Below are 21,322 nucleotides of genomic sequence, written 5' to 3'. Positions count from 1 at the left end.
GAATACTATTTTCATATCCACCTTTAAACCTTAACATTAATTTCTAACTAAGCATGCCTTGCATCACGCATATGGCACTGTGCTACAGCAGATGCTACTAGAAGCAGCCACAGATATCTTTATTTACAATTTGATGGTCAATAGTAGACTGCAAATGTCTAGTAATTAAAATTCCGGCATATATATATTACAGGACATAATAAGGAAACACCTTGAAGGAAATAAAAGTATAAGATCACGTCCTTTTCACCTCACACAGATTCTGAATATAGTTTCCAGGTGAAATAACTGACAACTGGAGCCTGTGTGCTCATCAACACTTCCTTTAGCAAACATAAAAACCACTAAATACTGAGAAAAAATTAAAAATAAAGAAAAAGTTGTTTAATTAAAGTGTTTTCCTTTGAATAATTAAGGAAAACACTTTGCATTTGTATTGACAGATCTATAACTAAACCAATTAATTTTATGAATACAAGGAAAAAGGAAATTATACCTTTAATCAGCTTTCAGCTCTTTGGACAGACCTACTTAAATATGCTGTGACATTGCTCAGCACTCCCTTCAACAAAACAACATTTTACTTATTGCTCAACCAAATTCCAGTTTCACATAAAGAATTTTAAAATTTCATACTGAACACATTCTTAATTAGAAAAATGCATTTAATATTAACAGTGATTCCCTAAATGACAAAGCACAATAAGAAAACCAAAACTGATATTCTTTATCTCTTATCATACCAAAATCCTATTTTCATTAAAGCAACATTTTTCATTACTGTTTTTATCCAACTCAGTACACACCAACAGTTTGGATTTTAATTTTGTTCATGGTGTGGCTGGGCATAAAATTACAATTGTACCATCTTACTACTAAATTCATCACCTGATGGTCACAGATACTCTTTTTAATTAGCCTCAAGACTAAATAATATATATTTCACATCATAATCCAAAGAAGGTATATTTAACTAACAACTATGAAAAAAACCTGAAACCAGAACTCCCTTATTACATTGTGGGATAACCTGCAAACACTCTTAAATGGTTAGCTGTACTGCCACATGCTTAAGTGTTGTATGAAAGAGTCAATCAGTGTTGAACAGTGATTTCTAGCAATGAAGCTGTTAGCTGTTGATGGTAACATCTAGTCAACTAAAAAGGAGAATCCAGCTACCTTTGCACATCAATATTTAAATTTCTATAAAAGTTTAAAGCATAGGACTTGGGAAGCTCTTCTGACTGCCTTCTAGGATTGTATCATGACTCTAGTTCTCTGGGGTTTTTTCCACAAATGTTTCTCATAGAATCATTAGGTTGGAATAGACCTCTAAGACCATCGAGTCCAACCATTGACCTAATACCACCATTCCCACTAAACCACGTCTACAAGTGCTACATCAACATGTTTTTTTGAACACCTCCAGGGATGGTGACTCCACCACTTCCCTGGGCAGCCTGCTCGAACATATGACTTCTCTTTCAGTAAAGAAATTTTCCCTAATATCCAATGTAAACCTCCCCTGGCGCAACTTGAGGCCATTTCCTCTTGTCCTATCTCTGGTTACTTGGGAGCGGAGACCGACCCCCACCTCACTGCAATCCCCTTTCAGGTAGCTGTAGAGAGCGATAAGGTCTCCCCTCAGCCTCCTCTTCTGCAGACTAAACAACTCCAGTTCCCTCAGTCGCTTCTTATAGGACCTGTTCTCTAGACCCTTCACCAGCTTCGTTGCCCTTCTCTGGACACGCTCCAGCACCTCAATGTCTTTCTTATAGTGAGGGGCCTAAAACTGCACACAGTGTTCGAGGTGCGGCCTCACCAGTGCTTCACTAAGTTCAAACTGTATTAACTATTGAGTCATTTTATCTGTCAAATCAGGAGCAACAGCCAGAAGTTTCCAAGGAAGCCTGTAAATTTATACAAGTTTTGCAGGGAAAAGCCCCTCTGCCTGTGTTTTTTTTCCTCCCTGCAAGCACACCTCCATTTTGATATACGACTCTCTATATAAGATACTTTTAAGCTGTTTTCTATCAAATTTTGCCTTAACAATTGCACTTGGAGAGGTACCAACAAAAATGCAGAACTAAGATATTTAAACACATGGTAAAATAGCAGTGAGATCAGCTATGGAAGTTTGCTCACCAGCCAAATGCTTTCAAAATGTTTATGGTTTAAAAACAGCCCTAGCAGACATTCTAAAAACTTCGTAATCTAAAGTAAAGTAATAGGCTGTATTCACACTACATGACCTGTTTATCTGATCTGATACAGCAGTCACGTCACACTCAATTTTAGTAGGACATGAGCACCTAATTAAGGTTCTGTTTAAAATGCTTGCCTAAAACATTTCCATCTTCCACCTATATGAAAGAAGAAAAATGGTAATTTATGAGATAAGAGAACAATTCATCAAAAACTGTATTTAAAGGAGTTTCCAGGTGAATCGACATATTGTGAACAATGGTGGTGAAGTGTTGCTACCAGACAACATGGGCACGTGTGCTAAATAAGGACAGGTGGCAAACAAAGACAACACTTTAATCAAGATTTAAAAAAAAAAAAAGAAAAAAGAAAAAAAGCAGTCTTTCTTCACTGAACACCAAGTATTCCATATACTTGCAGCCCAAGATGAAAGATTTTACTCAATAAAGAGTTCTGCAGTTCCAATTACTTTTCTATAGCCTGTTGTCTCAGCGTCAGTACTGCAAGAAATCTCTTTTCCAAACCTTTTTTGAAGTAAACCATATTTTTCTGCCTTCTCACTCTGGATATCTACCATTTCTGTCCATCTTTGCCATTTCTGCCTTCCCGCCAATGGACTCCATTATCCCTCCTTGCTATGCCGACACCATCCCACTTCCTCCAGTGTGGTATCTTGCAGCCGAAGCAAGGAAGACCCATAGAGCTCTGTTCCATACTACAACTCATCTACAATGTTAATGCATCTCACTGTTGAGAAGACAGTAGTATGGCAGTAATCTACTTGACAGGACTAAGACCCTTCACAGCAAACTTATTTTTAACTCAAAAGACTGCACAACAGGTCAATTGGAACAAGAGGGAAACAAACAACAAAAAACATTACAGTATTGGAAAATACAACCAACTCCTTGCAAAACTCTATTTTCAGGAAACTTCCCTTGGGTTGTCAGAATCAGGATTAGCACGTGAAGCAAAGGAAGAAGACAGGTTCTGCTCTGCTTTGTATACTGTATCATTAATGCACAATGATGTTTTACTACCTCTACCTTTATCTTTCATTTTCTTCACTATAGTGCAAGATGTGCATTGTTTCAGGAATGAAGGTTATTCATAATATTCCTGCACCTTAAGATTCAGTTTCACATCCTGCAATAACAGTTCACATTTCTCTGTTCTCTTGGCTAGGCTTTAGGCATTTAGTTACACACATTTCAGATGTTTCTAACTAACTATATGCAGCTTCCCAGTTGGATTAATAAATGTACTCAATAACTGTATTTTGCACCTGGAGTTGTACTTGACTGTTTTACTGGTCTTCTCAGCGCTATTATTACCTTCTCCTTGGTTTTCAAACACCTGTCCCCTCATAATTCTGTAATCCATTGATGCTATTCTCTCTGGCCAGATTGTCTGGCTAGAGATCACCAACTATCTTCCACCCTTTTGGCTCATGATGCACACATACAATACCTAATACTACCACATTCTTTGTTTTATTACGTATGCATCATGTCAGGTTAATCTTTTTTTTCTTTTACTAATGTTAAATAAGTTACTTATAAAAAGTTTTCTTCACCTTTTTTTTGTAACAAGCAGTGTTTGTTTGGCTTGCCATAAAGCATGATTTATTCAATACGGCAATATGTACTGGAAGCTGGTTTTGTCCCCTCGCTGCACAAAACCAAAAACCGGCCTCAGTTTACTCCATTATGGTCATCATAGTTCTGAATGAGAGTAACAAATTTAGCTTAGCCTTCAAATCACACAAGGCATTTCTTTCCAGTGGGTCTAGGAAATACTATCTAGATAGGTATGTCAAATTTTGTTCTAACATACGCAACCTACACTGACTCCCATCAGCCACCAAATTGCCTCTACACTAAATGCCTCAAAAGTTATGTGATTTTAAAGCATTTGAACGTGACTGATTTTATGTTATATTTCTGTGAATCATAACAAAAACCTCTAAGTAAGGAAGAAAAATATATTTTTATCTTTTTAAACTTTCAAGGGCATTTATGTTGTAAAGTACTGAGCCAAATTTTTCTTTTCCCTCAACATGCAGCTCAACTTCTTACTCACAACTTTCCAGTAAAGACAAAGAAAGGAATATATAAAACGCTACACAAGTACTTCACCACTCATAATTCTGCTCGGAAGGCAGCATATATTAAAAGATTAAAACAGAATCGTTACAATACCTAGAGGGAAGGAAGCAATTTGAATTTGCTTTCAGGTTTCAAACTAATTCAGCTTCTCTTTTTAATACTCAAGTCTAAAAAATTTAGAGACTTAATACCAAACAAAAAATTACTATTTACAGCTGGATACACCCACAACAATACTATTCAGGGAGGGTCCCAAATTCTGTGTGTCATACGGGACAAAGCTCTACCAGACAACAGGCAGAAATGAGGGAGCATACCCTCTCCTACATTAACCTCTCACCATATAAATCCATCTCTTCTTATTTCTGGATCTGAAGTTTGGGGTTAAAAAAAATACTTACAGTTTTGTAGGCAGATAACTTGGTGAATCATCTTTACTCCGAATGAGTTCATTGCATTTGTCAATTGTTTGGTAAACTGAAAAAGTGTCTCCAGCGCTATAAAGTACAGCTAAATTCTTGGCAACAAGCCGTCTGGTAGGAGGTCCTGGTGAATTGTTTAATAAAGAAGTCAGTTGCTCAACCAGTTTCTTCTGGTTTTCCCTTATATCAGCCTGGAAATAAAAATCAGTAACCAGTTAAATTTCAGTTAAATTTAAAAGTTAAAGATAATTAATGCTAATTATTACCATTCTGATAATCTGACATTCTTAATTAAAAACAAACATCTTATTGCACCTTCCTACTTAAAGAAAAGCCACCTCAAATATGTGACTACTTTATTCTTCTTAAAAAAACCACACACATTTTTCAGAACATAATTCTTTCTAGTCACATTTCAAGCGTATTTTCCCTATGACATTTGTATAGTTACATCTTGCTAAAACAAAATTGCCTTTTCTTCCTTTTTATATGCCTGTTTTAAAACAAAGCAAAACTATAGTAATTTAAGTAGTAAAGAAGAACTTGAGCAGAGTTTCAAGAAGTTGAGCATAATGAAAAGAACTTCCCTTAAAACAATAATCTATTTTAGTCGTATCTGAATTTTTTTTAAATCCTCTTTAAAAAAGATAATAAAGCGCCTGGCATTGCATTTCATTTACATATCTTAACACAAATAAAACCCCTTGAACAGCATTATCTAGGTTGGTGTACTGTTACATATCTACACATCCTACTTAACATACATAAAACAGTAAAACAAACAATTTCACAGTTGGCTGGAAACAGGTATTTTATCATTTGATTAGGAAAATTAAAAAAAAAAACAAACACCACCAAAAACAAAACCAAAGATGTTACGTTCTTGATTGCCAGAGAACTACCAAATAATCGTGCCATGCTAGGTGGAAGCATGCTGCCATTCTTCATTATGGAACTGCAAAAATCTTGCAGTAATAATCTTGAGTTTAAAAAAAATAAAAAATTAGAAATTCCTTTCCTTGGACAAGTGGCTCTGTCACTTGAAGAGCTGTGACCAAAAACTTTTAACATTTAGAAAGCTGCTGATAACACTGAACATACTTTCATTGTGTGTACATAAAAGATATGAAGCAAATTAAACTGAATATTGCTCTTTGTTTTTAAACAAAAAAGACAGAGAGAAATAGCTTTACAACGTGCTTTTCTTCTCAAGTCTCATTATACTTACCCTGCTAGTCACTGGTAAAAGTTTTTCCAAAAACTGTAACCATTCAAAAATGAACTCTGCTTTTTGAAATTCACCAAGCTGGTTATACGTGTCTTCATTAAGTAATAAACTGTGAGCTAACTCCATTCCTTGAAATTTTCCTCAAATCTCTCCTCAAACACCATGGAATAAAAAATCCCTGACAAACTACCAGAACAGTGTTAATCAGTAAGGTTTTTTTCCTCATTAATATCTGATGACTGAATCAGAAGTTTGAACACCTAAACAGAAAAAGAAAAAAAATTACTAGAGAGTCAGCAATCATGTTATATTCATACTTGGCTTATTAAAACTAAAGTTTCAAAGGAAAACTTTAAATTAAAAAAAAAATACAGTAGTTTTATTTAGGTGGCTTTAGTAATACTGGTTTTGGAAATGAGAAAATGGTATTGATGTAATATGCCAATTAAAGATACTTCAAAATATAATCAGAGGGGCTCTCATTGGACTACTATTTTTTCTTCACCTTGCTTTGCATGAAGTGAGCTTTTTTAGTACCTGATCACACATACACCTGAAAGTAATGACCAACCAGCCCCAAGCATAATGACTCTTCCTATCTAGAACTAAGTGCAGCAATAGCAGTAACCTACACCTAACAAACCTAATTTATATTTGTGTTAATACTATCCACAAATACAAATGCTAACATATTAGTCAAACACTTTATGTATTCTTAATGCCAAGCAAGACAAAGAAAACAGAGCTTCATTGTGAACAAACCTCTAATGATGTCTCTTTTCCAAAAAAAAAAAAACCCAACCCAAACAACAACAAACCCAGACCTGAAAAAAAGAATGTTTCAAAACCTCAAAGTTCATATGAAGTTATTTACCTATGTCTATTGGACTATTTGGGGAATTTGCACATAGTCAGTAAGTATAACTAGAAGCAAATCAGATGAAAAATACTTCTAATGATAACTTACTTTTTTTTCTCCTCCACTATTTAAATGCCATATAGTCTCAAACTACAAAATACAATATCCTGTAGGCCTCACGAACAAAAACAGTCAAGGAGATTATGGTAAAATGTCAACCATATGTTAAACTCCCAGACAAATTATCTTTTCCAGAAGTCATTGAGACTGCTGAACACATTTTTTTCTATACAATAACAATATTACAGTGTAAAATGATCCATCAAACTGTAAATGGGCAACACAAAGCAATGGTAAATAATTTAGTACTTGGACTGTCATCAAATGCACAGCAGAAAGTTACCTTTACTGCTTTCCACACTTTTTATGTAAAATATACACACAAAGGAAATTATTCACCTCTAATTCACTATAATGAACTGTCACTTCAAATCTACCTGAAATACCAGGCCGCTTGACAAGGCACCACACTATATAACAACAAGCAGAGTTAAATATACACAGCTCATTATACCTACATATATTTTTATCTGCTTAGGTACACAGACATTCACAATTTACAGTTATCTCACTCCTAGAATACTCACAAAACATAACTCTATCCTCAAATTTTTTGCAACATACAAAAAAAAGTAGGATTACATGTTTCACTGAATATTTGAGTAGAGTTTCATCACTGCTTAGCATGGAAATCACATGTACAGGTCACAAACATTCCATTTTTCCTCACTCGAGGCCTGTCCCAACATCATCCATCTCTAAATCACCTACTACCACAGCAACTGATTCAACTTACATACCAAACTGAGGATTGCATAGTTGTTGTCCTCAACTGAAAAGATCACAGATTATTGCCAAACATTGGCACTTAACTTACCTAGCAGATTTTTCCTCATTATAAAAACTATCTCTCTGCTGCTCCAGGTTCTTGTATAAAGGATGTCAAGAACTCGATTGTCTAGAAAAAGAATTAACACAAAGACCAACTTTAGGAAAGCACATGATATACAAGTGTCTGTTCTACAGAAAACAAGAATTTCCAAGTCTTGCAATACTGACAATTTATATTAAGTAATAGCTCCCCTGAAAAGACACTAGACTAGAGTTCCACAAATATTATTAGCTCTTCCTATGTTACATTTAAATTGGGCAGACCCATCATATTCACCACACAATCTAGTTCATTTCACTACGGAAACTGCCTCTCTTATTTCTGTTTTGTTAACTCCACTTCAATTCTAAACTAAAAAAGTAAGCTCAAACAGCATAATACCGTAATTATTTTCTAGAAAGATGATTCCAGTGCCTTCATAAAACCTACATTACTTCAATACATCTAAAAAAAGCATAGGTGAAAAATGTTTGTTACATTAGCCTGGAATGCTATGATAAATGATCATATCCTTGTCATTAAGCCATAAACATAGCTTGCATGTCAAAATCAACAACCAGCAGAGCTGGCAAAGGTGACTCAACTGTTCTGAAAAATTCATGTACAATACTATGGATACAAGACACAAGGATTATCAATCCATTTTCCTAGTTCCCAGACACAGTTTTAATAGTAGAACCAATGGGCAAAAATATTTCCTTTTAAACCTCATTCAACTTGAACTTAGTCTGGCAGGACAGGTTGCACGCTATTTTAAAAGTAATTCCTTTTCAATTAGTCTTTAAAAGACTGATGTTAAAACCAAATTGAAACTACAGGCAGATTTCAAAGTAAACTTCTTTCTGCCTCATGAAGAGAAGGCTCAAGGGGGACCTAACAGCAGCCTTCACCAAGGGAGATTACCAGGTTCTTTACTGAGGTGTATGGGAGGGAGTAGTAGAAATTAAAACAAAGAAGGTTCCAACTTGATAGAAGAAAAAAGATTTTCACTGTAAGGATTAGCAGCCACTGGGACAGGTGCTGGGAGGCTGCAGAACCTTCATGCTCAGGGGTTTCTAAGACTCAACTGGACAAAGCTCTAAGCAACCCCATCTGAAGTTATTATTGTAACTCGTTTCTACATGAGACACTTCTACTGTATAAGCACACATTTACAAAAATCATCTAGATGGTTTTTTAGTCTAAATTAAAAAAGAAAAATGTTATGGTGTAGTTGCTGATCTTTGTAAGGTACACCTGCTAACATAGCTAGAAATGCTAGCATTTCTCAAAGGGAAACTATCAGTTCCGAATTACAGAGGTTGATTGTTTACCATGCAAGATTTTGTTTTGAGATGAGAACTGGCCACGCAGCAAAAAAAAAAAAAAAAAAAAAAAAAAAAAATCACAGACCTGATCTTTCCAGTGCTGGTCAACAAGCAAACCTTGGTTCCACGAAGCTACATACAAAGCACTATACTCTCCACCCTATTCAGAAAGCTTATCCCAAACACTTACTGAGAATCTCTTTTAATGAGCTATAAGCCTGGACACCAGGGATACTTATGAAGCTTCAAAAATAATAATAAAAAAAGAGCACAGGCATACAACTTGTGAGAAGAAATGCAAGAATGCAGGGAGTCAAGTTTTTATTGCAGCATACTGGTTTTGCGGTCAGGCTGGAGAACAACACAAAAGGCACAGTGCTTACAAGGCTGTGCAAAACAGAACACAAGCTGCGTTTGATTAATATTAAATATGTCCTCGTTATGTACACAAGATGTTACTAGGCAATTTGTAAGTGCAGAAGGAAACATCAAACCTGAACACATACTGTCCAGACATGGGTGCACCTCTGCTCTAATTAGAGGCATGGCATAGCCATGCGATGGGCTAGGCAAGCACGATGAAAGACTGAATGTAATGCCAGACGTTGTGGGTATTACAGTTTCTTGATCATTACACACTAGTAAATCGATGCAAGTGCAACCTAAGCATGTAAAGATGCATCTATATTTACATGAAACCCATGTTTAAAAAGTTAGTTGATTGTCCATTTGCCCTGGTGTTATTATTTTGATCCTTCCCAACCTGAAGAAGAAATCTGGAAAAATAAATCACAGAATCATAGAATGGTTTGGGTTGGAAGGGACCTTAAAGATTATCTAGCTCCACTCCCCCTGGCATAGGCAGGGACACCTTCCACTAGACCAGGTTGCTCAGAGCCCCATCCAGCCTGGCCTTGAACACTGCCAGGGAGGGGGCAGCCACAGCTTTGCTGGGCAACCTGTTCCAGTGCCTCACCAGCCTCACAGTCAAGAATTTCTTCCTAATATCTAAACCAAATCTCCCCTCTTTCAGTTTGAAACCATTACCCCTCATGCTATCACTACCCTTCCTGATCAAGAGTCCCTCCCCACCTTTCCTGCAGGCTCCCTTTAAGCACTGGAAGGCCGCTAGAAGGTCTCCCCGGAGCCTTCTCTTCTCCAGGCTGAACAACCCCAACTCTCTCAGCCTGTCCTCACAGGGGAGGTGCTCCAGCCCCTGATCATCTTTGTGGCCCTTCTCTGGACCTGCTTGGGCAGGTCCCTGTCCTCCTTTGAATGAAACACATACTATACCACTGATAAAAATTAAAAGGCATACGTGGCTGATCAATCTTAATTTTCTAGCCAGCATGATGCACTATCCTTTTGGTTTTGTCTTTAGATAACTGAAGTAATTACAAGATTTACTTTCCCATCAGTGCTACAAGAACAGATCAATCATAAATACCTCTTTTTTCCTATGAGGTAAGTCTATTTTACATACATACTACGCTACAAAACTGTCACAAAGATTTATTGGAGAAGGCAGAAGCTGTTCCTACTTATTACTAATGAAAAATTTTTCATTTGCCGACTGCCAATTTGGCAAGCAGGATTGTTCAAGACTGATCAGAAAAGTGCTCAGAAAAGCTCTTAGAACAAGCACTAGACGCAATGCTGTCCTGTAAATTGAAAGGAATATAGGGTGAATCAAGCACTAAAAGGCAACAGCAATTGAGTTTCTAAAGTTCCTGACAAACCACAAAGAGCAAAAACAGACTTGTATTCCTCTTCTTCAAAAAAAAAAAAGGTTACTGAACCAGGGTAAGACTGATCTGAATAGCTGCCTTTAGCAACTGGCTTTAAAATACAAGAACCAACAGATCACCCATGACAAAGTTATAACAGAGCCAAAAAAACAAATAGATCTATTACATGTATCAAGTTTGTTCCGAGATAGGTCATGTCAGGCTTTAAAAGCTGAGGGAAGCAGTCCGCAGGCTGTTGTACTTCTTTCACATGGAAGTCTAAGACAAAAATTAATACACAACAAATGAAAAGTGATGAGCAATTAATGAATTTACTTTTCTCCCTTCTTCCACCCCATGGCATATTTTGTCTCTGCATTAAAAAAAAAAGAAAAAAGAAAAAAGAAAAAAAGAGAAAGCATTAAGCAATCTGCAATAAAGCAGACTCCTAACTGATCTCTAACTAAAAAAAATGAGCCTTTAAATTATGACTCATTATTTCAAGGAAGATCAGCACAAGTAATGGAAACTACCACACAGATCAAGTATGTACTTACAAATTTATTTTCTTTTAAGATTTCTCACATTTGATCTCTCATTGTTCAGCAGTTTGTCTCTCTGCCAGGAACAAGTGCTGCTCAAACAGAAACCAAATCAATCTCAGCTCTCTGAGCATGACACTCAGATGAGGATCTAGTATACAACCTAGATGAGGCTATAGGTCCTTTACATCTCCTATGTAGTGAAAAAAAAATAAAGTGCTGTTTAACTTATCTTAATAATGATTATTTATAGTTTTCTAATATCACAAGTATTAAAATAATTCTGCATTAAATCAGATATAAAGCATAAAGATAATAAACCTGTGGATTCAATTTTGTACCAAAGACTAGTCTGGAAGAGAAGTAAAAAAGACATTATTCTTCTAAGAAGTGATCACTGTCACTTATCGCCAGTAATGAGTAATAGTAAAAAATGAGTACTAGTAACAGTAATAGTAATGAGTAAGATTGAAAAATGACCAGTGATAATTACTAGTGTTTTCATAACAGCTGCCATTGAGCTGACCACACAATCAATGCCATAACCACCACCCTGCTGAAAAACAGAGCTGAAGCATTTTTGAGTTCTGCTTCACTACATCACAGCAGTATTTTAACTGACTTAAAATTCATGGTTTTTTTCCTCAGAAAGCATGATTATCATCTAACAAGTGAACCAACACATTTAAGAGAAAGCCTTCCAGCCTGACACATTTAGTTCTAGTCATTAACAGTTCAGATCAATGTTACTCCTGCAGCACTGTTTTAAAAGTTTAATGGGATGATCGTTACCCATGCATCTGAGCTGACAGCACAGTAAGACGATCAATGCTCAAGCCTATGTTAAGCCCTTGCACATACCTGTTTAGAGTGTCTCCCAAACACAGACAAAACTCCTGCCCAGCTCCCTCGGGCTTACTTGTGACAAGAGAAACTGAGTATGATGCTCTTTTTGCCAGCTGGGCTGAGAAACCACCTTAAAGCACCAGCCAAATTCGGCTACTAATGAATGAACCACAGACCAAAACCCAGTAGTTACGGTGTATCATTTATGCTAGTAGGCAAACTTAAGGAGGCACGGAGGTCTGGAGAAGGCAAAAAGCGCAGGATCAAAGTCCTGGCAACTTCAAACAGGACACCTGATTGCCCAGGGAACGAAGGATTGTGTTACCTTCAGCTGTAATGTAGCTAGAATTTATAGCACACATAGAAATAATCTAATTTAAATAAACTACACTGATCAAATCTTAACAATTTGATAAGAAATAAAAAAGAACTAAAATTCCAGCTCAGATGAGCTTGGAGTTTAGACACTGGAAACATATTGAAGTGGGAATATTCAACAGCTGGAGAAAGGTATTTATTATTACCCGAAAGACAGGGCAGCCTCTGTTTACTGATTGAGTTCTACAAACTATTACCAACTAACACACAGAAGCAAAGTCTGCCTCAAAATATTCAGTAAGAGAAGGGAAAGCTAAATAAAAGTGTCAGCGTAAGTACATCAGTACTCCAATATCCTTTGGCAGGATCCTCAGCATTCAGCCAATTTGTGCCCTTTCTCTATACACAGAAGCCTTAAATTTTTCCCTCCGCAGAGCCCCATGAAGCAATGCCAGGTTAACTGTTGGTCCCAACATAACACTGGCCCCTCTGTACACACTTTATGTTCAACAGTGCTAATCACTCTTGGTCTCTCATTCAACTAAAAAAAATCTGAGAATTTCAGGTGCCCTTTCACTGCTTTCTTGCATGTAGTTTCAAAGAAAACATACAAGCAAATTTAGGGCATTTCAGCACCAGGACACTAAGGTGGGGGGGGGAAGAAAGAGTAAGTTAACTCCCCTGATGACTGTGTCTTTAGCAGAAGCATTGGTATGTTGAATTGATTAAACATAGTCCTTGCTGAGGAGGACTATGAAGAGGTTATGAAACCAGAGCCCAGTTTTTCAATGCTTGAATTTATCAGTGATCAGTCTCATCAGTTTGGACCAAATTACTCCTTGGCATCAAATAGACTTCATTGCTTTTCATCCAAAATTAATATACTGCCATAAGAATGCCAGGTATTTTGCAGTGTTATGTTATATTGGTCAGCAGTGGGGAAACTTGAAGCCAAGCATGGAAAAGATGGGATTAACAGTGATGTTTGACAGCAGTTTGCAAGAACAAGCCACAAGAGAAAGCCATCACAAGACCACAACCCAGAGCATGTGGAAAAAGAATATCAGGCCACAGAAGAGATCATCTAGAATTTTAAGACTTTTAAATCAAGCAGAACTGTAATCAGGTTTTAAGAGCACTAGCATGTGAAAAACTCACCAGATAGTATATCTCAGAGTTGAGTACTCATGTGTTTTATTGCATATTCTGTGTTATGAAGGGATTCAGTTCCACCCACAAATCAAGCTATCTTCCTTTTTAAACAAAAATATGTACACACTTGCATCATATGCTTATCCCAAACAGCAAAAAGCAATGAAGAATCTGTTTGACTAAGAGTAACAAAAAATAACATTATTACACAACCATCCATTTCCCCTAATTACTGCTGAAGGTTTCAGACTAGGACAACTTCCACTTACGTTATATTTTTGTATGCAATTATCCAGCTCAGAAACACGATTCTGAAATCAGAGATGTTGAAACAAGACCCCTTTCTTCCAGGCTCTCCACTTAACAGTGTTCTGGATGAAGCAATTTGCCCCAGGAAAAACATGTTATCTATTCTATTATTGAACATTTGGTAGCATTTACACAGGTACTTGTTAAAGATGTAATCCAAGTGCATCTTCATATATTGCACTTTCCATGGAAGCCTCCCTGTGTTCACATAGTATTTCATGCTGTGCTAAAGAACAAATATCACGCAGCCTAAACAGCATTCTTATTAGTTTCTCAGCTACTTTCATCTGTGTTGCAAAAGAAAAGGGCTGTATTTTGATGTTTTGTGAACAATGATGTTCACACAAAGTACTTGTTTACTCCCACAGGAACAGTTCCAAACGACTGGTTTTCCTAGAAAAATGCTTATCAAACGTTACTGATTTCCAAGTTTCAGAAGAATCACCCTGTATCTGAAAAACCAACAAAGCTTAAAGGCAACAAAGATCTAAGTGAAATCTATCAGAATTCCTTGTTCTGGGCTTACTGGTTTTAAAAATATTCACACAAAGAATGTGACCACCCACAACCCTCATACATAATGGTGACATTGATAAGAACTACAACACAATATACATTTGCTGAAGTGTGAAAGAAATGATGAGACAAAGTCTTTGAGGAATGCAGAATGACTTCTGTGAAGTTTTGAGGACAAGGCTTGACATAACTAGAGAAGAAATACTCTGAAAAAAAAAAAAAAATGTGCCTGGAAATGCAATAGCTTTTTAGCAACGTAAAATATTCAAGACATTTTTAAAAACTCCGATTTTGGAAGAGATTCATTCATCATATTAAAAAGTACATATATTTTGCTTTCATGTTTCTTATCACTTTAATCTTTATCTCCAAACAAGAAGAACTATTCCAGGAAACCAAGAAACAGCTACATTTAGTTATTGAGAAATATAAACCAGCCATTTCCTGAGCTCCACATCAAGTGCTACTGGCACACTGTGTCCCCACTGGCACCCATAACTCTGAATAGTAGTTAGGTTCATTTCTGAAAGTTTCAATCAAAAGATAAACTTGGCTCAATTACAGGGACCTCAGAACATTATTTTATTTATAGGTAACCTGGCAAACTGCATACAAACAATTAACCAATGCTTCTAACAGAAAAACAGGATCTCATCTGGAAGTCTGATTCTCACAAAGTGAGTTTAAAAAAAATATTTTTTTTTTTACCCAAAATTTGACTAACTAAACTTCAAAAAGCAGTAACCAGCTTCAGCTTGAAAAAAATGCATAGAATACTTTGGTTTTATTTCTTTGCAGGTTTGCAAGCTGGTGCGATAGCAAGGCAAGTGCATAAAAATCACAGAAATATAGCATCCACCTAAATCCTAACAGTAATTTCAACATATGTCTGAACATAGCTTTATTCCTGACAATGTTGCAGACAATATTGTTTATCTAATATAGACAAAATACATCAAACTGAGTATACCGACAGGGTCTTTATTGCCACAATGATAGGGTTTTTGAAGAATTAAACTCTCTGTTAAAATGTTAAATTGACTTACAGTAGGTGATATATATGCATACGGATAATTCAAAGTGCAGGTTGATTTTAGCTACCAATTTTCTGTTAAGGTACATGCTGAATCCAGTCTAGTTTAACATTAAATTAAGCCACAGGAAATTTTTGCTGAATATATCCTGAAATCCTGGAAAAGTATACTTATTTTTCCTGAAAATCATTATAGCTATCATAGTATTAGCTTAACTAGTACTATGACTAGACTTCAGCTGCACTGAAACACACTAACATGGTAAATTTAGCAGCAGCAGAAGCCCTCACAGGTGCAGACTCTGCAGGAGACTTGTTTGGCAGATCAGAGATCACTATCTGGGCATAAATCACTGGCATACCTCACTCCCATGGTTGATTCTCTAGCTATTTTAAAAGGCTGTTCCCCAAAGAAAACTCCAAAACAGCTCAAAATATGTAACTGCATAGAGATTTTACGCTTTTTTGGTTTGAAGTATAGATGTAGACACACTTCATGTCTTTCTTAAGGTTGTGCTTCCTTAAAAACAGTAAAAATGGTAAAAACTGAACAAATATTCCACGATCTGAAAATGTTTTTGTGAGAAAGTGTTTCTAAATTGTCATTCTAAATTGTTCTGAATTTTAAAACAGAAGATCATCCTCAATTGATTAACAAAGTTTTGGACATGTTGGGATACAATGTCATGAACTAGTCAGTAACTCAGATATTTTACTGACAATAAAACAATCCCCTGTTCAAGAATCAAGCACAATTTTCATACATTGCCAGACTTAGTGTAACATTAAACCGGCTTCCTCCCTCCCCCCACCTCCTTTTCATTGTGTCAAACCATCAGGAAAAGGAAAAGAAACCCGAACTCCATTCAGCATACAAGTAGAAGTAATCTGTCTTCTGGATATCAATTGCTATTTCACACATGAGTTGAGAATATTGCATATAGTGTAGCAAAACACCAAAACACACAATATAGCTTGACTGTTTCTGAAGACAGGGAAAATATTTCCGGCATGTGAGACAAAAATAAAAGTCTAGTACAATTCATGGCCACAACTATAAACACTGAATCTTACTAAATCAAAATCCAGACTTACAGAAACATTGCAAATAATGAATTCTAACTTAAAAAAATATATCAAATTTCATTTAAAGAAGCACAAAGCTGAACTCACGTTATCTGCCCTCCTCCTCTCTTATCATCCTTCCACTCATATCTCAATAAATTTTACTCTTACTTTAAATGAACTTACGACTTCTATTACTCTTTCCCTCATTCCGAAATGTCAACACTAATGCAACTTTACAGGTTTTACATCCCTGTGCAAAGTTTTCACCAGTTATACAGTGTAGACTTGCTCGTTGTCCTATCTGGACAGGCAGGAATTCAGACTGCAAAAGCCTGCAATAACATTTCTGCATACCAGAATGTCCAATACTGCTACCCTTCCCCCAAAATATCCTTAATTACCAAGATTTACAAGAAAATATAGAAACAGACCCTAAAACCATGCAGCCTCGCTGTAAGCAAATGCCAAACCCGTCCCCGCAGTCTCAGGATCTGTGTCGACCCGTGCCAGGCAAACACCCACCCTCGCCTACCCCGCAGCCCATTTCCACTCACCCCAAACCCGAGGGCACGGCCGCCCTCCCGCCCCTCCCCGTGACACCCCGGCGGCGCGACGCTCGGACGGCACGGTGCGTGTGGCCGGTTTGCCTCCCCCGCCAAGAAGACCTTTCTCCGCTCCCCCCACGGGGGGAAGACCTGCCCCGCCACGCCGGGGGACGGGACGAGACAGGACGGGCTGAGGGAGCGCTGGAGCCGCCCGGCCGCCGGCTCCAGAGCCGGCTCGCCTGACTCACCCACCCACCCAGACAGCCCCGGGGTGATCGAGCACTTTCCAGGCGCAGGCCTCGGGCAGCCCCAGCCCCTCAGCCACCTCCCCGGCTCCCCTCGGCCCTTCTGTCCGCCTTCACGCAACTCCTCACCCCGCGCCGAGCCCGGGCATCCTCTCCCGCCCGGCGGGGGGGCTGGCACCCCTCTGGTTTAGGGTCATCCCCGCCCGGCTGCTCCGTGGCCCCCTCCGGGCCTTCGCGCCCTCGCCCAGGCGGCCGCCGGGGCTCCCCGAGCCCCCTGCCTCACCCCCTCAGGCGCCCGCTCCCCGCCTGCCCCGGCGGCTGCGGGAGGCAGGACCGGCGCCCTCCGCCCCTCCCCTCCCGCCCGCGGTACCTGGCCGGCTCGGCTCGGCCCGGATCGGCTCGGCCCGGTCCGCCGCAACGCTCCCGCGCCGCTCTGCGGGGCGGCGGCGACGGCGCTGCGGGGTTCGGCTCCGTCCGCCCGCCCTCCTCCGGCGCGGGGGGGCGGCGGGGGCCTGCGCCCGGGCCGCCGCCGCTCCCGCCCGCCGGCGGGAGAGGGCGGGGAGGGAGGCGGGCGCCGCCGTTGCTCAGGGCTGTGCAATCGGGCCCCGAGCCATCGAGCGCCCGCGGTACCCGGCGCGGGCCCCGGCGCTCCGGAGGGCGGGAGCGGCCCAGGGGAGCGGGGAGCCCCGGGGCGGCGGCCGCAACGCCGCGGGAAGGTGCCGAGGTGCGGAAGGGAAGGAGCCACTGCCCCGGGGGTTGGTCCGTGGCGGGGAACGAGCACCGCGCTGCTCCCGCTCGCTGCGGCAGCGTGAGGGGGGCATGGCCAGGAGCCAGCGCCGTCCCACCGAAAACAGCAACAACAAAACCCTCCTGGGGATTTATTTATTTTCTTTCAGGTAGCTCAGTTGGCACTGTGAAGATTTGTAGCTGGTTCTGATCAGTCTGTCACGACTTCTGGTTTTCGCTCCGCCCCACAGGCACTCCTCGGAGAGGGCCCCTGGCACCACACCGGTACAGTGCCAGAGACCTCCCATCTCTGCCCTGAACCGTTTGTCAAACGCAGCGTTTACAAAAGTTGTCACACTTGGGTTTCCCCAGTGTCGGTTTTGAACCCAAACCGATCCCAGGTCACCGAGTCACTCTGTGCCTTACTGATGAGGTCAGACACGGGCTTTGCTGGGATTTTCACCTGTGTTTTTTCTACTGCGTAGGGGCTCCAACTGAAAGAGTTTTCCTCTGTCCTCGGAAATTTTCATAAGCAAACTCACTGGTCATGAGAAAGTTTCTGTCAGGGGCATTTTCTTTTCCGAATTCTGTCATCAGAGTTTATGTTCTGTCTTAATAAGGGGAAAATACACATCTCAACCATTTTTTAGCTTAAACAAATAATAATCTTCTTCTTGTTTTGTAGCTGATGCCCAGCCATGTCTGGATTGTTTTTGCATCCTACCAGCTACCTAGCAGGGCAAACTGGAACACAGACATCAGGTGTGGTTTCTTCTGGCGACAAGTTAGCTTGGTGGGATTGAGATGCTGTTCTAATTCTGCTACCTTACCGCCTGCTACAGAGTTGGTCAAGACATAATGCCGTCTGGAATTAAAGACTGGTTTTGACTAGACAACGAATATTAAAGATGATCTTTTGTCTTCTTATTCCCACAGGGTGACATCAGTTAAACCTCTAAGTGGAAAATGAAGATTCTTCTCCACAGACTGGGTTATCTAGGGCCATCTTTGAAGTGGTGCAAACCATTGTGGGGAGGAAATAATGCCTGGGATGCATAAATGTAGCAGCCAAAATTGTGTCTAACCCTTACATAAGCTTGTAAATTCATCTCCGAATAGGTTCAACACGTAAAGTTTACATACAGTGTGATCCTCTGTGAACATCTGTGTTCAGTCATGTAGACGATACCACTGAGGAACATTTCGCAGAGTGCATGCGGAACTGCCTGACCACATTTTGCTATAGTCGCCAAGAGCACCAGGCTGCATTACCATATATGGGCACTGGTTTCATTTTTACTAAATCGCCTGTGATAAAGAAACACGAGCATTGATGAAATGACCTTTTAGAAAGAAATTCTGCCAATGGATGTGGTAATGAAGAATACATAAATGCCTCTGACCTGAAGCAGGAAACTATTTCCATAGTATACTTCACAGAAATCTACAAGCTCCTACTTGTGTAAAGGTGTTAACCCCAGGTATCGAAAATAACATACACCCCCAGGAAAGAGTTATTTGCTCAGTTAATGTCATTTTACTCAGAAGATGAGTTGCTGCTGCTCAGCATAAAGCGATCTGCCATGCAACTTGTGAGAAAGGTCAACTGAACAATTTATTTTCAAAGACTGTGGGTGCTGTGACGTTTTCCATAATGAACTCCAGAAAAACAAAGGCTGCTCTATCTGACAGTCCTGAGGTAACAGACAGACCTGGTAATATTTGTGAAAGATTGATCATGTTTAGCTCAGAAACAAATTATCAAAACCAAATCTAGAGTAACTTTTAGCAGATTATTGCTGTTATTATCATTGCTATGCACATTAGTCACTCTGTTGTGGTAGCAGGCAGAGACGCACTCAAGATTAGTGTCTCATAGTGGCAAATGTTATGTAAGCACAGGGCAAGACAAAATCTCTCATTAAGAAGTACGGTCTTGCTTTGTTTTCCCCAAGAATGATCTTGCCCAGGCCCCGATATACGTGATATCAGCTCTAATGCTGTGTAATGCTAAACTGATATGAATCAGCTGGAATAACGAGGGATGCTGATGCAGGACACTCCTTTCATCTCCAGGTATATCAGCTTTAGGGTTGCTCTGTGCCAGCAGTGCTTACATGAGGGTAAGAGTCTCTGTTTATCAGATTTATAGCTAGCTTTGATTTTTTAATATGATTTTTTCACTAAATTGGTCAACAGAGTATTAACCATGCACCGATTCAAATTAGCATCTACTTCAGCAGTTACGCATGCCATTTTTATCGTTCCTCTTTTCGATCTGAAATAAAAAATACTGTCATGCAAGTTTACAGTATTCTGTTCTAAACCAGACAAAAATAGGACAATTAAATGTATTCACCATGTATTAATTCAATTTCCCCTTTCCCATTAGTTCTGACTGAGCTTCAATAGAAAATTACTTCATAAAATAAGCTACTGGCAAATAATCGCAATGCACAGACCTACTGATTAGTCTTCTCATTACTTAGTCTATTTTGGTACAGTGGGTTGACTGATTTAGAGCATGAATCAGTTCTGCCATACAAATTCCAGTCATAGTAGAATATCTATACAGTCACATATGCCTCTGAGCTAAATATTTTCTTTCTTACAGCTTTATAATCCTCAGTGACTGTAGAGGAAGAGAAAAGAATGTAGCCCTTTGAATTCAGTGGGACTGTCTACGCATGAGTAAGAATCACAGGACAGGGGCCTGATTTAAAGTGAAGGAAACATCACCAAATAATTACATAGCAAACAAAACCAAATTCCATTCTATTTTAAAATCAGTAAGAAGGAATGTCTTTAGATTAATTTTAAGATTAAACATTTAGTTTTACTTTCTTTTTGCAATTATGCTATACAGTTGATATAGCCATTTAAGTACAGAGTCAGACCATTAAGGTCTGATTCTATGAACAGTTACACCATCAGCAACAGGCAATTTCCATTTGGCTTTAATTTGAGTGAGGTTATTAATCTGCCTATAAACATTCTAACATGCTCATTTCTAGAACTGCTGCCCTTCCGATCCACGGCTGTCCATCAGTGCTCCCTCGGTTGAGACAGTAACTATGTAAGCGTTTCTAATCCCAAAGGTGAAACACCCACCTCCCTGGAGCATCTACTTTCTGGAGGAACACAAAATCCAGTGGAGTTTGGTCTGCTCTAGCTTTTGCAAAGCCTTCAGTATGAATCTTTCTTTTTTCACACA

General features: G+C 39.2%; 1 protein-coding gene across 4 annotated transcripts in view; it reads right to left on the bottom strand.

Annotated features, from left to right (window-relative positions):
* HEATR5A (HEAT repeat containing 5A) overlaps window positions 1–6,089 on the bottom strand; it is a 56,323-nt gene extending 50,234 nt beyond the window's left edge. For all 4 annotated transcript variants that reach the window (XM_086461943.1, XM_086461944.1, XM_086461945.1 and 1 more), the window contains exons 1-2: window positions 5,964–6,089; window positions 4,715–4,926 (exon numbers count right to left, since the gene is read on the bottom strand). In XM_086461943.1, the coding sequence (XP_086318069.1) occupies window positions 4,715–4,926; window positions 5,964–6,089 (338 nt within the window). The remainder of the gene's footprint in view (window positions 1–4,714; window positions 4,927–5,963) is intronic.
* Between the last annotated feature and the right edge of the window lie 15,233 nt (window positions 6,090–21,322).

The sequence above is a fragment of the Leptosomus discolor genome, chromosome 3 (genome assembly GCF_034619465.1).
Source record: "Leptosomus discolor isolate bLepDis1 chromosome 3, bLepDis1.hap2, whole genome shotgun sequence".
In the NCBI taxonomy this organism is placed as follows: Eukaryota; Metazoa; Chordata; class Aves; order Leptosomiformes; family Leptosomidae; genus Leptosomus; species Leptosomus discolor.
Note: the sequence above shows the minus strand (reverse complement) of the source record. Positions and strands in the feature narration are given on the sequence as shown.